The sequence below is a fragment of the Physella acuta genome, unplaced genomic scaffold, assembly GCF_028476545.2.
Source record: "Physella acuta isolate Inbredline_101_S28 unplaced genomic scaffold, ASM2847654v3 ptg001040l, whole genome shotgun sequence".
Classification (NCBI taxonomy): domain Eukaryota; kingdom Metazoa; phylum Mollusca; class Gastropoda; family Physidae; genus Physella; species Physella acuta.
In genome coordinates, this window is record NW_026732557.1 from 1 (window position 1) to 13,280 (window position 13,280).

General features: G+C 38.1%; 1 protein-coding gene across 1 annotated transcript; it reads left to right on the forward strand.

Annotated features, from left to right (window-relative positions):
• Nucleotides 1–3,229: 3,229 nt before the first annotated feature.
• Nucleotides 3,230–12,673, forward strand: LOC131954916 (uncharacterized). Its single transcript, XM_059318761.1, has 4 exons — nucleotides 3,230–3,397; nucleotides 9,177–9,353; nucleotides 10,195–10,961; nucleotides 11,787–12,673. Exons 2-4 carry the CDS (start codon nucleotides 9,192–9,194, stop codon nucleotides 12,271–12,273), a joined length of 1,416 nt encoding a protein of 471 aa, XP_059174744.1. The 5' UTR covers nucleotides 3,230–3,397; nucleotides 9,177–9,191; the 3' UTR covers nucleotides 12,274–12,673.
• Nucleotides 12,674–13,280: the final 607 nt, after the last annotated feature.

A 13,280-nucleotide genomic window follows, 5' to 3' on the forward strand; every position in this document is an offset into this window, starting at 1 on the left:
TAAAGGGCCCCCACTTGTACCACAGTGTTTATGGATGTTTGTAATGTGGGATTAAGAAACAATAGAAGATTGGGTGGAGGCGGGACTAATGAAATCATTTACGTCAAGAGGGGGCGGGTGGGACTGACGAGGATATAAAGGGTGTGTTGGTAGAGGGTGTGTTTGGTAGAGGGTGTGTTTGGTAAAAGGTGTATTTGGTAAAAGGTGTGTTTGGTAGAGGGTGTGTTTGGTAGAGGGTGTGTTTGGTAAAAGGTGTATTTGGTAAAAGGTGTGTTTGGTAAAAGGTGTGTTTGGTAAAACGTGTGTTTGGTAAAACGTGTGTTTGGTAAAACGTGTGTACGGTAGAAGGCGTGTTTGGTAGAGGGTGTGTTGGTAGAAGGTGTGTTGGTATAGGGTGTGTTGGTAGAGGGTGTGTGTTGGTAGAAGGTGTGTTGGTAGAGGGTGTGTTGGTAGAAGGTGTGTTGGTAGAAGGTGTGTTGGTAGAGGGTGTTTTGGTAGAGGATGTGTTGGTAGAAGGTGTGTTTGTTAGAAGGTGTGTTTGGTAGAGGGTGTGTTGGTAGAAGGTGTGTTTGGTAGAGGGTGTGTTTGGTAGAGGGTGTGTTTTGTTAGAAGGTGTGTTTGGTAGAGGGTGCTTTTGGTAGAGTTTGTGTTTGTAGTAGGTGTGGTTTAATAACAGAGCGTGGTAGAGGGTGCGGTTTTTAGAAGGTGTGTTTTGTACAGGGTGTGGTTTGATAGGGGTGTGTTTGGTAGAGGGTTGACGTTTGTTTAAGGCTGTGGTTTAATAGAAAGTTTGTTTTATTTGGTGGATGGTGTGTTTGTGTGTGTTTTGTGTTTTTTGTGTGTTGCAGCTGTTTGTGTGGTCTGAAGGCTGTTCTGACGACTATTTGTTTAAGTGCTACGGTTTATTGGTTATGTTAAAGTGACTATTGTTTATAGACTAGGGGTTAATTAGCTATTTTCAAGCAGCTATGGTTACCAATTTATTGCTTTGTGATTGTAGTTAAGTTGTTATGGTTCAATCAATGTGACTAAATGGCTATTGTTGTATGGCTGTTCGTACCAGCATTGTTAAGAATGCATGCTTCAACTTATATATGTTTGATTATATATCACTGAATATACTGCTATATTCTATTATTCTGTTTAAGAACTTCGATAATCTTCTAGTTTACCTTTCAAATATTGTTATACATATTTCTGCTGCAATAGGCGCCGTATTAACTGCAGTATGGTATAAATATTGCCTGAATAAAAACCGTCAATCCTTCATTAAAACCTAACATAAAAACAATACGCTTTTATTAAATTTGTATTGATTTCATCAAACAGCAGGTATTAGTCGATAACACTAAAACTGTTCAAACGGATCTATACCGCCCGGGATTTTAATCTACCTAATCTACACCGCATTCCCCAAGGCTTAATTACGCTAATGGGTTATAATCCCACCCTCTTCAATCGAAGCACTTCACCCACCCGTTAATCCCGACACACACCACCACCACCCTGTCATTAAAACGTATGTAACACTCACATACACTCCGGGAGCCCTGACATACAACATATAAACCGCTTTGAAGTATAAGTCACACACTGTTAATAAAAACCTCTGCGATTCTGTTTGAAATTGTAAAGTCCTTTGATGAAGTTGTATTTTATCCGGTAATGCTACTTGTTAGTGAGTTTATTATACACACAAAAGCGCATAGACGTACAGGGGGTAAGTTTCAATACGGGCTTTCGTCCATTTCAGCGGCTGTGAATGGAGAGTTACCGGTCTTGATTTACCTTAGCGAAGGACGACAACTTTGTTTGTTAAATTTGTGAATAGTTCCCCATACTCTACAACGCCTCCCCTCCTCCATAGATAGTGTGTATGTCTGTTTACTAGGGTGGGAGGGGGTCTTTATTAAATTGAGTCACACAATATTAGCCGACTATGAACGCTCATCCTTAGATCATCACACATCTTCATCAGGGTTTTTTTCAGGCTTTTTCTCATAAGAGAGAGTGGAAGGGGGAAGGTGGGGGGGGGGGGCACTCAAAATTTGGTAGAGGCGGACACTGGTTAACATTATATATTTACTATATAAATTATATGGCTTGCTCAGGGTTTGGGAGGGGAGGGGGGGCATTGACTTCCTTTTCCAAAAATACATACCCCCACCCCCTATTATATCAGGTAACAAAGTTCTAATTTCAACACCTTAAAGTAACAGTGAATCTACAGAAAAGCTCAAAGATTTTCATGATCGTTATTGAAACCCCTGCTTTCATATTTCTTAATTTGGGGAGTCAGTTATATCAAGTTATATGCAAAGTAAATTAATTTATATATATATATATAATATATATATATATATATATATATATATATATATATATATATATACTGGTTAGTTTTGTCTTTTATAATATGGAGTTGCATAGCATTTTTAAATGTTATTCCGTTCCGTTTTACTTTTCGGTAACTTATTTGCACGGTACCTGACGCCTATTGATAGCTGAGTAGGAACCATTGTACCCACGTATCGACACGCTAACCATAAATCTCAGCCTAACCCTAGCCGTTTGTTATCATACCATTAACCTAACTCTAAAAGATAAATTCTTCCTTGTTAGTCTAAAGCTGCAACAGCAAAAAAAAAAAAAAAAAAAAAAAAAAAAAAAAAAAAAAAAAAAAACCGTGACATAAATCTTATCGGAATTTTAATCGCCCCAACACCAGGATCTTAAAAAAAACCTGCAGTAACGATCTCCCCCACAGCAGATGTAGTTAATGTAATGCTATTACAAGCAGCATTTTTTTTCGTGTCGTGCTTGTTTAAAAAAAAAAACTCGACAGAATACAAGCAATTACAAATGTTTAAAAAAAAACAGTTTGGGGAAGTGTAAGTATCTAAAGTAAGTTTAACTTATCTTGATAGTAACATATCTGAAGTAACAGTTAAAAAAACAACTTATCTTGACATACTACAAGTAAACAAAAATAAGTTTAAAACAACTCAAACACTAAATAAAAGTGAAACAATTAAATTTCTATATTAAACAAATATAAATAACGTTAAGTTTAAAACGAGGTGAAATTCACCCGTAATACAACCCGGTGAAACGTGTGACCACCCCCACCACTCCAACCCCCCCCCCCTCTACACCTTCCCGCTGTCAATATTTACCTGAGCTGCCGTGACTTGTCAAGAAAGGTAGAGAAAGGTAGGCCGAAACGTGCCCGTGGTTCTTCTGTTATCAGACACCCTGGGATCGTCGGAGACCGCCGCGGTCCTTCCTTAAACGCCGCAGTGTCATTTATGTCAGTTCTTGGTGATATACTTTTGTTTAGTGGTATTCATGTCAAGTCTTGGTGATATACTTTTGTTAATATCAACTTTCATCATGGGTAAGTTCATAGTTGTAGTTTGGAGGAAAAAAGACACTTATTTATAGCTGTTACTGTTGTCAAAAAAAGGCCTATATGATGTGTTGTACTATAGGCCTGCTAATGATGTAAACAGTCTTTGTATTTTCGTGCTTAGATAGAAAAAAAAAACGAACAAAAAAAAACGGAAGTAGATTTTATGATATCCCAAACTCGAATTTTAATCCAATACTAGTCTAGTTGTAACTAGATCTAGGTATTACTAAAAACGTTTATATTAATTACTTGACAGGAAAATGCCCCGCGATTTGATGCAGTGTTGTACTTATAAATACAGAGTACTATGGAGGTAATTAATTACCTTGATAGATGGTAATAAGATTAAAAGAATTCCTATACCGATCGATGAAGAAAAGTATCGATTTTCAATAATTTAAAATTAACATATGCCTTGGGTGAAGCCGGTTAGATCGAATGAATGAAGGTCTCAGAGAATTTTTGTTAAAGATCAAAGTGTTCACATGTTGAGCTCTTTGTTTATATGGTGAAAAGAATCTGGACTTAAAACGGCAGGTTTTGTAAGGCAAAATATTATGAAAAGTCCCACAATACGGAAACACAGTAGTCAATGTTGTCTGCTAGTATTTTGTTGACTTCAAAATCGTAAAATTAGGTTAGAATTTTATAGAAACCAGGCCTACATATTTAGGTTTCATTTAAACTTCTTATTGTTGTCATTGTTGTCATTAGTAAAATACGTAGAAAATAATTCAACTGTTTTACACCAAGGCTCAGAGGCGTAGCGAGGGTGGGGGGTGTGGGGGGACATATGTCCCCGGGTGCCGACCTTAGGGGGGGGCGCCAAATTGAAAGTTTGAGGGGGGGGGGTGCAAATGAAAAGTTCGAGGGGAGGTGCAAATCGAAAGTTTGTCCCCGGGCGCCGGGAAGGGTCGCTACGCCTCTGCCAAGGCTTTCGGCCTACTTGTTTACATTATGTTTATTTTTTTTTCTTTAGTTTGGTTGTTGATGTGCTATACAATATTTCTGTTTCATTTTCTTAGAGAATTTATAAAGAATTTGTTTTGTGGTTTTAGAAATTTATATTTCATAACAGTATTTATTGTTTACTGCCGAGTATAGACAGATAATATGTGTATATGTAACGCGTATATGTGTGGGCGGTGAAGGGGAAGGGGGGGGGGTTGGATACCTAAAATATAACTGCCACCTACGATAACGAAATTCAAGGTCTTTTAGCTCAAGTTAGAAGGTCCCACTTTGATAAATCTAAATTTTAACGTTTCTTCTTATAAATAACGCCTGTATTTCTGCTTCAGTCAAACAGACCAACACATCAACTCGAACGTTAGATAAGAAGTTTGTCCGTTGTGAAATAGATTAAGTTGCTGTCGTTCAGTAAGGTTGACGCGAGGTGTGGGTGTGTTCTACCACCGAATGTTTTTGTTTGGCGACAACTTTAGCTGTAGTGGCATGTTTGGTCGCTTGAATTAAGTAGTATTTCACAGCAGTCCCGACAGCCATATTTGCCCATAATTAATGATATTTCAAGAAACGTAAACACACAATCGATAACGAAGCTCTTATGCTATCAAGTTGTCAAGGACTTCCCATTAATAAAGAAATAATTTTTAAACTGCGTGTTCGATCTTCCTCTTGTATTGGCCCAGAGTCGTAGCGACCCTTCCTGGCGCCCGGGGACAAACTTTCAATTTGGCGCCCTCCTCGGAAGCAAATTTTCAATTAGCACCCTCACCCCTCAAACTTTCGATTTGCACCCCCCCCCCCCAACTCAAACTGCAAAAATGCAGCTAAAATGACATTTTAATTTGTTTTTACAACCCATTTTGGCGCCCCCTAAGGTCGGCGCCCGGGGACATATGTGCCCCCCCCCCCCATTGCTACGTCTCTGTATTGGCCTTCTTTATTGTTCCGTTGTGCTAACTATATGGTTTTAAATATGTTCGAGTTTTTTTTTTGTCGTGTTTTACCAACTAATTGATTCCCATAAGTAGGCTTATTACAACAAAATTTTCATGTGTTTCATCGTTTTCTTTCAAGCGTCACTAGAGTATAGCTTCATAATGTGTCGCCAAACAGTTTTTCTAATTGCCACCACACTGTTTTAGACACATTACATTAACCTTAATTTCTTATCTCTCAGAGTTATGTTTCCATGGGCTACCAAACTACAATAAAATAAATCACCTCACTGAAATATGCTAGCCATTTATCACTAGTCATTTCCCTTGCGTCATCCCCCCTCCCACCCCCACCCTCAGTCGTACTGTACCATAACAAGTCACACCAACACAATTCAACAACTATTATCTCCTTCAGCTGACACATTCATTGCTCTTTTACCTGGGTAGTCCGCGATCTGTGTCGCAGAGCTGTAGTAGCGCTAGTTACCCGGGTCAAACACTCGTTGCTAGGGGGATTGGGGGCAAGTCTGGGCTTGATAACAATTGGCGTGATAACATTAACGTTAGGTGTGTAGTTATAATGTTGGTGTGTTGGTGGGTTGGGTTATTTAATAACAATATAAAAAATAAAGTTAGCTGTCTCTAGTTGTAATGATGGTGTGTTGGTATTTTTAGTTAAATAATAACAATAACATTAGCAACACATAGTTGTAATGGTGGTGTGTTGGTGTGTTGGGTTATTTGATAACAATAACATTAGCTAGGCCATGTTGTTATGTCGGTGTGCTTGGTTACGTAACAACAATAACATTAACAGTTTACATTGCAATGTTTGTATGTTGTTGTATGTCGTGTCTAGCAATCAATCTTGAGTGACTTGTCAATGATTGTATTCTTGTACGTGTAATTTACGAGCGGTAATAAAAATTATTAGTCTGATGCTATATACTGACATTGTTGTATTTTGACCTACTATCCAAATTTTTGCGGTTAAAAAGTAAAAAAAAAACACAAGTAATACCAAGCAAGTAAAAAGGTTACATATTTAATTAGTCTTTTGAATGCATTGTAAGTTATTTTTATTTTTGAAATAGATGCGTTTTTTTTAAATACTTTGTGTAGTCAATCATATGTACTTTACATTTTCCTACTAATTTCTTTTGTAATTTATATAACACACTTATGCTAGGTGCTAAAAAATAAAGACATATTTAATTCATTCACTCAAAAGCATACAAGTACATAGCCTCCGCATTCAAATAGCCTATAACAACTACATAGTCGCTAAATATGACCACTTAATAAATCACATACAAACACACATACTCTCAAACACAATCACACACACACGCATCCTACATACGTACAACACTTATATGAACACAAAGCATACATGCAGAATGCACTTTTAAAAAGCACACGTGTCAGCACACGCGTAACACACATAGAAACACGCACACACTCACAATTCTACCCACAATAAGTAAACAACACATACATAACACATTCATACAACACACTTACGACTCAGGCATGTACACACATACACCCAACACACTCCCCCTCCCTCCTCTACTGTTTATAAACTATACACCCTTACAAAATTAAAAACAAAACAAAATCCATTTTTTTATTTTCCGTTTCTCGATTGCTATCAGACCCCATGTGGTGATCGGGACCCAATTGAACTCTCCGATAGCATAACACCGATCAATATTCGTGGGGCAGACACCACCTGATTGAAAAAATTATTTTGATATGTATATCATTGATTCTGGTGATATAATTACAACCTTTGTTGAGCGTACAATCACAGTTGTATGATGTGTGAATAAAATGGAATGTGTTGATTATTATACTGTTTCTATAAACCGGATGTTGGAATGTGATTCAATGAGCTGGTTGATTCTTCTTTAATTCTATTTATGAATACAGGAAGTGCATTTTTTTTTATTATTACGTTGACTTTTTTTTTTACCGCATGACGAAAATGGCGTTTCTATGTGTATGGGGGGAGGGGGGTTGAGTTGCGTAAGAGGGGAAGTAACTTCCATATAAATAAAAAGTGAAATTAGAGACTTGTTCAATAGGTATTAATAAAAAATAAACATGTACGACTTGTTGAAAGGAAACGTTTGATGTATTCTGAACATATTATTTGAAGGCGTTCAATGTACCCGTTTACCCACGGTCGGTTTACTAGTAGTTTCATTTTTTTTTTCAAAAAAATGTGACGTCAGGGATTTTCTAATCAATACTGTATGGGTAGGAAGTTAAGACGCGGTTTTGGGTTACATGAGAAAACATATTCAATTGGATTAGTTTATTTAATGGATTATATAAGCTCTCTGAGAAATATTTAATTCTAATAAATGGATTACAGAATGTTTGAGGAGAGACTTGATTTAAGTACAGTACAATGTTGGTCCTAATGGGCACTTCACATTTCCCGTGCGATGTTGCCTACATAATGGCGACATTAACAGAAGATTTTATGGTCTTGTGAAAGTAGAAGACGTTCAGCAAATATTGGAGATTTAGGGGCTATAGTGTTACAGGTAGCATTACATGTGTTTTATGTCGGATTTATGATTCACGCGCTAAGATTACATGGATTAGTATATAATATTGTGTACAGCCTGTATTATGGAAGGAAAATTTTATTAAATAGACTGTGTTTTTCAACTTTAATACAACAGGTATAAACACTTTTTAATAGCACGGTTTTTAATACATTGCTTTAACGAAATGTCCTATTTTTAAAAAAAAAATTATAACAATGTTTAAACTATAACAGTTGCTGGCACATTTTTTAGAAACCAACGCCTGTTGTTTTTAATTATAGCTGAATAAAATTTGATTTGCATTTATTTTCTTATTTTAGTGCATTTTTGGGCTTTTTATTTCATTACCTTTTATAGGCATACATCTTGCTCTCTACATGTTGGTATTTATAAATTATAAACTAATAAACCGGGAGTGATCTCACCTAAACTTTCTCGAATATTCTTATATAAAACAACAGGGGATGGGAACTCGGGATATAGACATGATTTTTAATCCATTTTAAATACTTAAACTTTTTAAAATAGAATAAAATCTCGTGGAAAAAGAATTGCACATCAAGTGAACGCCAAATAAAGATGGGCATAATAGTGCGCAATATTATTAGTACTTTATAAATTTACATGCGTTTTTTGAGAAATTGGAAATAGCGTAAATTAATACTTTTGGTCAACGGAAATTACTCAAATTTTGATAGAAGGTAGAGAATTAGATAATTTACTTACATGTGAAATGTTATTTATCTATCTGAAATAGTACTCAAGTTATAGGCTTTTGAAAAATTCAAAGTAAAAAAGTACCACTTCCGGTTATCGGAAATCGCTCAAAAGTTGATACTGATCTACGACTTTGATAAAATACTTATATGTGAAATGTCATCAACATAGTTGTAGCGGTACTCAAGTTATCGTGTTTACACACACACAGACATACGAACAAGATTGCAAAATTATGTTTTTCCGTATCAGTGAGGTGTAAAACGTCGAGATTTGTAAAAATCTCGATTATTTTTTTTGCACGATTACAAGACTTTCTGTATACTTCGTATATACGAGAAAGTAAAAAATTGAATTTAAAAAAAAATAATGCAGATTGATTAGATATCCATTGATTCTCTTATCTCTTCTTATGTGGGATAGGGTAATCAGTTTCATGCTTAGTCGCTTTCAATTAGTACCACGCCCATATCAATTATGCAAATTTTATCTTTGTTTTGTGATTGTGGTTCTGTTTTGAAGTCGAGCATTATTTGACTAGCGCTTGATTTGTAACTTTGCCGGTTCGCCCAACAGCCGCTGGCGGTAACCATGGCAACGGACAATGGCGGGCGTGTGTTCCGTGACAAGCAGGTGTCGGCCGTCATGTCCAACATGAAGGAGCAGCGGGTGCTGGAGAAGTCGCTGCAGACCCTAGAGCTGGAGCAGAGCTACGCCATCCGGCTCTTGGAGTTAGACAACAGGGTTCTCAAGGTAGGCTGGGGGGGGGGGGGGAGAAAATAGGTGAGATGGGGGGGGGGGTTAAGGTAAGGTGAGGCCAGATAAGGAGGGGGTGGGGCAAGGAGAGATGGGGACAAGGTAAAGTGGGGTCAGTGTTAGGTGGGGGGTAAGGTGACGTAGGGCGGGCAAAGAGGGGGGTTAAGGTAAGGTGAGAGCTGGGCAGGTAAGGAGAGGGTGGGGCAAGGAAAGATCGGGACAGGGTGGGGTCAGTGTTAGGTGGGGGCTAGGTGACGTGTTATAGGTTGTAGGGGGAATGTAAGGTGGAGGCCTGGTAATATAGGGGGAGGGTTATAGTGGGGACAGGGTGGAGTCAAGGTGAGGTGGTGCGGGGGGGGGGGGGGGGGTAAAGTAAGGTGGAGACAAGGCAAAGATGGGGATAAGGTAAGATGGGTCAGTGTAAGGTGGGGGCTAGTTGACGTGGGACGGGTGGGGGTAAGGTAAGATGGAGGAAGGGTGAGGTTAGGTGTTAAGGTCAGGTGGGGAAAGATGATATGCGGCAAGGTAAAGTAGGGCAAGGTGAGATGAAACCAAGGTCAGCTGTGGGCTATGCTTACATTGGAACTAGGTAAGTTGGGATAACTACGCCAAAATGAATGCAAAGAAAACTAGTCAATAATGTTGCTGGACATCGATGACTATGCAAATAACACAAGGTCATTACGATAGAAACTATCACTTTAACATTACATGCACATTATAGCCTTTTGATTTTTTTATTAATTAAAAATAGTTCTAACTGTGGTTGTAAAACTATGTTTGATATCATAACACGAAAATAAAATTTGAAAACTAACAGTTTCACTTTTTATTGCAGGTGAAGTACAAAAAACTAAAAGAGAAAGTGTCCAAGATCAAGTCCTACCTGCCCGCTGAAGACATCAGCAAGTTCCGCGAGTTGGATCAGCAGGGCAGACTCAAGCCCTCCTATGGCGACGTCTCTCTCGGCAGCGCGCTCAAAATCGCCGCCGCGGCACGCAGACTCAACCTGAACACACCCAAACACTCCGGCAGAAGAACCGTCCGCAGCGCCCTCCCGCGGATAACACTTCAAGGTGACCCAGAGGTCAAGGTCAAAACGAATAAATTGAACTTTGACCCCGTAAAGCGAAGTAACTCTGTAACAGGTGTGTTTATAGACGTTCCGTTAGACAATGATAAACCCGTACGACCAGGATCAGCGTCGGTTATACAGGGAGCTACAGGAACACGATTAAACTGGGTTCCCCAGGGAACAGGAACAACACAGGGAACAGGAACAACACTGGGAACAGGAACAACACAGGGAACAGGAACAACACAGGGAACAGCAGAGGGAACAGGGAAGAGCGGGGTCAGAACAGAAAAAGATGCCACCAGTCCGAAAATGAAGAGGAACGTTACGATGTTGGAGGATGGGTTCGGGGGGTCTGGCGGCCGAGTTCTGCTGCCGGTCAGGGCGCTGTCGGCACTGCCCCACGCCCACAGCCAGTTCTCTAGCCACACGACGGCCGAGAAGGACGCCCGGTTAGGGCTCAGCACGGCCCCAGCCCAGTATTCTAAAAGTCGGAGGTTGTCTCATATATCTAACGACTCAATAGACAGGTGCGTAAGGTTAGCTCACCAAACTATAGAGATAACTTGATTAGCAACAGGTTTGAATATATATATATATATATATATATATATATATATATATATATATATATATATATATATATATATATATATATATATATATATATATATAGCTACGTTGTAATACTTGTCGTCTTACTTACTTCTTAATCAAAATGTAAGAATACTTTCAAGTCAATAATGAACAATTCCTTAAAATAATATCATAGGGTTAGTTTAATGTTTACCTTATAGACCCTTTTCTATAGGTAACTTTTAATTTAATTTATTGCTATTTACAAAGAATTTACAATCAGTTACTCTGTGTTGTGGTATGAGTTGTTCCTGTTTCAGTATTTGTATTTATTTCATGTTTGTTATAATCTAAGCATTTGATACGTGTTGTTTTTAATTCTGTTTGTTATACGTATTGTATTTTTCTTCAGAGAGTGATATATGTTGTTCCTGTTTCAGTATTTAATACTTGTATTATTTCAGTATATGATATAAGGTGTATTTGTTTCATTATATGTGTTGTGTTTGTTTCACTATGCGAAATGTATTCTTTTTATTTCAATATGCGATACGTGTTGTTTTTATTTCAGTATTTTATATGCGTGTTATTTCAGTTTGGGGTATGTGTTGTTTATTTCAGTAAGTGATATATGGTGTGTTTATTTCAGTATATGATAGGTGTTGTTTATTTCAATATGTGCTGTGTATTTTGTTATTCCAGTATGTGCTATGTTGTGTTAATTTAGTATGTGATGTGTTTGATTTATTCCCTCATGTGCATTTTGTTGTTTCTTCCAGTAACTTGGGAGAGAACGTGTTCGAGGAGAGACGCCAAGAACTCCTAGAGGAGGAGAACATTCGATCAGCCTCCCTCCAGAGGAGAACACAACTCTTCCTCCGAAACGTCGACGATTTTCTCCAGAAAATTCCACCCTCCCAGCAAACCTACTACCCGGGGGAGGAAGACCCTCACTCGAGCAAATCTCGAGTCGAATCCAAACACGAGTTGACTCCCCATGGGGGTGATGATTGGAAGCAGAGGTTCCACAGGAGGAAGAACGCGGGAGAGGAGTTTGACGAGACACCGACGTACCTCCCAGAGAACAACTACAAGGAGAGGTTGATGGGGCTGTGGAAGGACATGAACAAGTGCCGGTACCTGAGACTCCCTGACGAGAAAATCGATCTGTCGGGTATCAATACTTTGGTGAAAGACCAGATGAAAATGTTCGAGTCGATTAAACAAGGGGACAGAATTCCGTTAAGAGCTGCCTGGGAGAATTAGCTGGAGTTCTCTTTCATGAAGTTTAAAAAAAAACCGGTGACTTAAAAATCAAGCTCAAGTTTATGTGTGTAGTGTCTGTTGCTAAATTTAAAACATTTTATTCTTGTTTGTTTATTGATGTAATTATTAATTTATTTAAATAACACATTGTCTTTCTTAAATTAATTACTTGGTATACTATGTTGTAGATATGGTCTCATTTATGGTCTAATTTTGGTTCAAGATGCTAAACGAGAAACTACTCTATACACTATGCTCAAATCATTACCATAGGCGTAACTAGGGGAGGGCGAGGGGTGGGGGGGGGGTCCAACCTGGGCGCCGACCTTAGGGGGCGCCCAAAGGATAGTAAAACATAAAATCTAATTTTGAGCTGCATTACTTAATCAAACACAGTTAAGGAAACAGACTGTTACTTTGCTATATGAGTTTATTAAACTATTTCATAAATTAACTTTGTGACATCAGAATAACAACAGTTAAGGGGAAGTGATTGGTAAAAAGCTCCCCGCACCTTTTTTTTAATTTTGGGAGGGTGGGGCTACAAATGGAAGAGGGGGGGGAGGAGGAGGTGTGAAAAGTTGATAAACGCCCCGGGTGATGGAATGGGTCGTTACACATTTTATGATTACATCTCATGCATATTAAAACCATCGATGTAGTTAAACATTATTGTTCTTGTTAGTGTTTTCAAAGAAATAAAATTGTAAACAAAATTAATATGAAAAAAAAAAACCCTTTAATTAGGCTTAAGTACATTACGCGCGAAACTCACACTTATTAAATAATAACATATGCCTATAAAACTGTACTTTATTACATAAAACAACCAATCCATAAAATAAAAAAATTAATTGGCTCTGAGAGTAGAAGTGTTTGTGTCAAAACGTGTAGAAAATGACTGACCAAGGTCCAGTTATTTGTGTCAATAGGCTGCTTGCGGAAAGGAGAGGATGTCTCACAAAGCTATTTTATTTTAATAACAATTATAATATTACTTGGTTTAG

Coding starts and splice junctions, on each gene's coding strand:
- LOC131954916 (XM_059318761.1), top strand. CDS start 9,192: ATGGCAACGGACAATGGCGGGCGTGTGTTCCGTGACAAGCAGGTGTCG. Junction 9,354..10,194: donor TAGACAACAGGGTTCTCAAG/GTAGGCTGGGGG, acceptor TTTTTATTGCAG/GTGAAGTACAAAAAACTAAA. Junction 10,962..11,786: donor TCTAACGACTCAATAGACAG/GTGCGTAAGGTT, acceptor TGTTTCTTCCAG/TAACTTGGGAGAGAACGTGT.